The following is a 2,386-nucleotide window of genomic DNA, read 5'->3' as shown; positions in this document are numbered from 1 at the left end:
TCTACTTTAAGAATTAGAAAATTGTTTTCACTTAAATTAAAACTTTGATTTTTGCAGACACTTGGTGTTAAAACTGCTGTTAGTCACAGTTGGAGGTCTTGATCTTGTTATTTGGGTAAAAATGGCGAGCGCCGACAGGAAAAGTTTTTGTCAGGGTCCACTCCGCTGGAGGTGAACTGGACAAAGCCTGGCTTATTATCTCTGATGTTGGAGTTAATCCAGGACTGGTAACGGGACACTCTGGTGTAGACTCCAGGCTTCCTAGGTCGAGCGCAGCCATCCCCAAAGCTAACAACTCCGGACTGGATCCAGCGAGAGCTTTGCTTACTCACCATCGGACCTCCTGAGTCACCCTGAAAAAAAATCCATAACATAGACATTTTTGACTATTAATTAGTGATGGGAACTTAACAATGTTATATTCTGGGAATATATCAAATCAAGAAGAGTACCTGACACGAGTCCTTGCCTCCTGACAGAACACCAGAGCAGATCATGTTGTCTGTAATCCCTCTATAAAAACAGTTACACTGTCTGTTTCCTATAACTGGTACCTTCACTTCCTGAAGAATTTTAGGAGGTCGTAAAGGCACTGTTGGGGAGTAAAGTGTGAGAGATAATCAGATACAATCACTGATTATGCATTAACATCCATCTGTATGCTTCCCCAAACACCCCAACACACAAACTTTTTTTGCCTTTTACTAGTTGTAAAATAAAAATGCTTACAGTTTTTTATTTGAAAAATAATTAGAAATTTACATAAGTTTAAAATTTTTGACAACATTTATAACGGTAAATAATAACATACACATTTAGGAACCACTGTGTAACAGAAAAAAAAAAAAAAAACTTGTCAAAGTTTCCTAGGTCCATACAGCGTAAAAACTGACAATGAGGGAATGCACATGCTATATATATTAACATACTACAAAGGGTTTGTTGCATATGTGCAACAATGGATATCCAGGAGGTTGAGTCAAAACTCTCAGAAAGAGGCCATTGAATTATTGGAAGCTGCAAATCATTTTATAAACAAAAGACACCATTTGGGCCCTGGGCAGAAGAGACAACTGACTGATGCATTATACTCCATCTTACTTTCAATTAAGGACACATGACCAAAGCAAAAATATCACTATATAAACTACTAGGACTGCAGCTAATGGTAATTTTAATAATTTTGTATTCTATCAGTTACTGTTTTTGACAAAGAATGTAGTAATTAGTAATTTGATAATATGTTTGACAAAGTTGATTTTATGATAAAAAAAATCACTTTTAAAAAGAAAATTAACATTTCATAAGGGAAGAACTTATCTGTGGCTAAATAATCTAACATTTTTTAACTAAACCTTTTTTGTTTCTTTTCTAAGCATTTTCCACTTTGAATAATATCTGCTCAGGAGACATTTTACTGATAAAGTAAGTTTAAATCAGGATTTCATAATATTATAAACTAGATTATAAGTGTAAACAAAATACCATAAACAACAACCACTACTTTTAAGACTGAGGTTTAAAACGAACCTAATATTTAAATAAGTTTTATATCTATTTATATTTCCCATATTTTATATATCATAGAAATTGAGCAGCTTTTACTTTATATGATATCAATTTATGCTACAAAATATGGTCACCACACAAATTGGAAGGGTGACTAAGTCTGTCATTCGAATGCCCTTACTGTTTCATATGATTGTTGGCCACTTTAATAGTGACACTAGGGAACCTCCCCTGAAATGGCCCCTTCAGGGGAATCATATTTTGAGGTTGCATCATAAGCTTTAGCCTACTGGTTTGTGTTCTTCAGTTCTTCTGTGACATTGTCCTACTATTACATTAATTATTAAACACATGCACCATTAATTTGGGAATCCCTTAAGCTCGGGGCCCAATGCAGTTTCCTCTTTTGCCTCTGTGTACAAATTTCAGCATCATCAGTAGAGTTCTTTCTGCAGATATTGTTCATACTTGCATGACATCTAAGGAAGTGTTGTGTTTTTCTTGATGGATGAGTCAAAAAATTATCATTTGAGAGATTGAACTAAAACCACTTAGTAAACAGCGTACTCTCAGACTGTGACACAACGCCAACCTCACTTCTCTCATGACAAATTTTTCACAGATCAACTGCCCACACAAAAAACAGCTGCTAATGACCGATTCAGGATTCAGCAACTAGAACTGTGAAGGAACTGATGCCGTGTCTCTCACTTACATACTGCATAGTGTTAACTATGACATCTAATATATGTATGTATATATATATAATATATATATATTATATATATATATATATATATATATATATATATATATATATATATATATATATATATATATATATATATGTTTATTAAGGTATTTTTTTCTACTCATC

At 33.7% G+C, this 2,386-nt stretch overlaps 1 protein-coding gene across 1 annotated transcript in view; it reads right to left on the bottom strand.

Annotated features, from left to right (window-relative positions):
* Positions 1-2,386, bottom strand: part of LOC107097199 (prostasin-like) — a 3,862-nt gene continuing 1,476 nt past the window's right edge. The window contains exons 4-5 of the mRNA XM_015394251.1: positions 453-592; positions 1-353 (exon numbers count right to left, since the gene is read on the bottom strand). Of these exons, the coding sequence (XP_015249737.1) occupies positions 108-353; positions 453-592 (386 nt within the window). The 3' untranslated portion in view covers positions 1-107. The remainder of the gene's footprint in view (positions 354-452; positions 593-2,386) is intronic.

This window comes from Cyprinodon variegatus, unplaced genomic scaffold (genome assembly GCF_000732505.1).
Source record: "Cyprinodon variegatus isolate N-32 unplaced genomic scaffold, C_variegatus-1.0 Scaffold679, whole genome shotgun sequence".
Classification (NCBI taxonomy): domain Eukaryota; kingdom Metazoa; phylum Chordata; class Actinopteri; order Cyprinodontiformes; family Cyprinodontidae; genus Cyprinodon; species Cyprinodon variegatus.
This window is presented reverse-complemented; position numbering and strand designations above follow the sequence as displayed.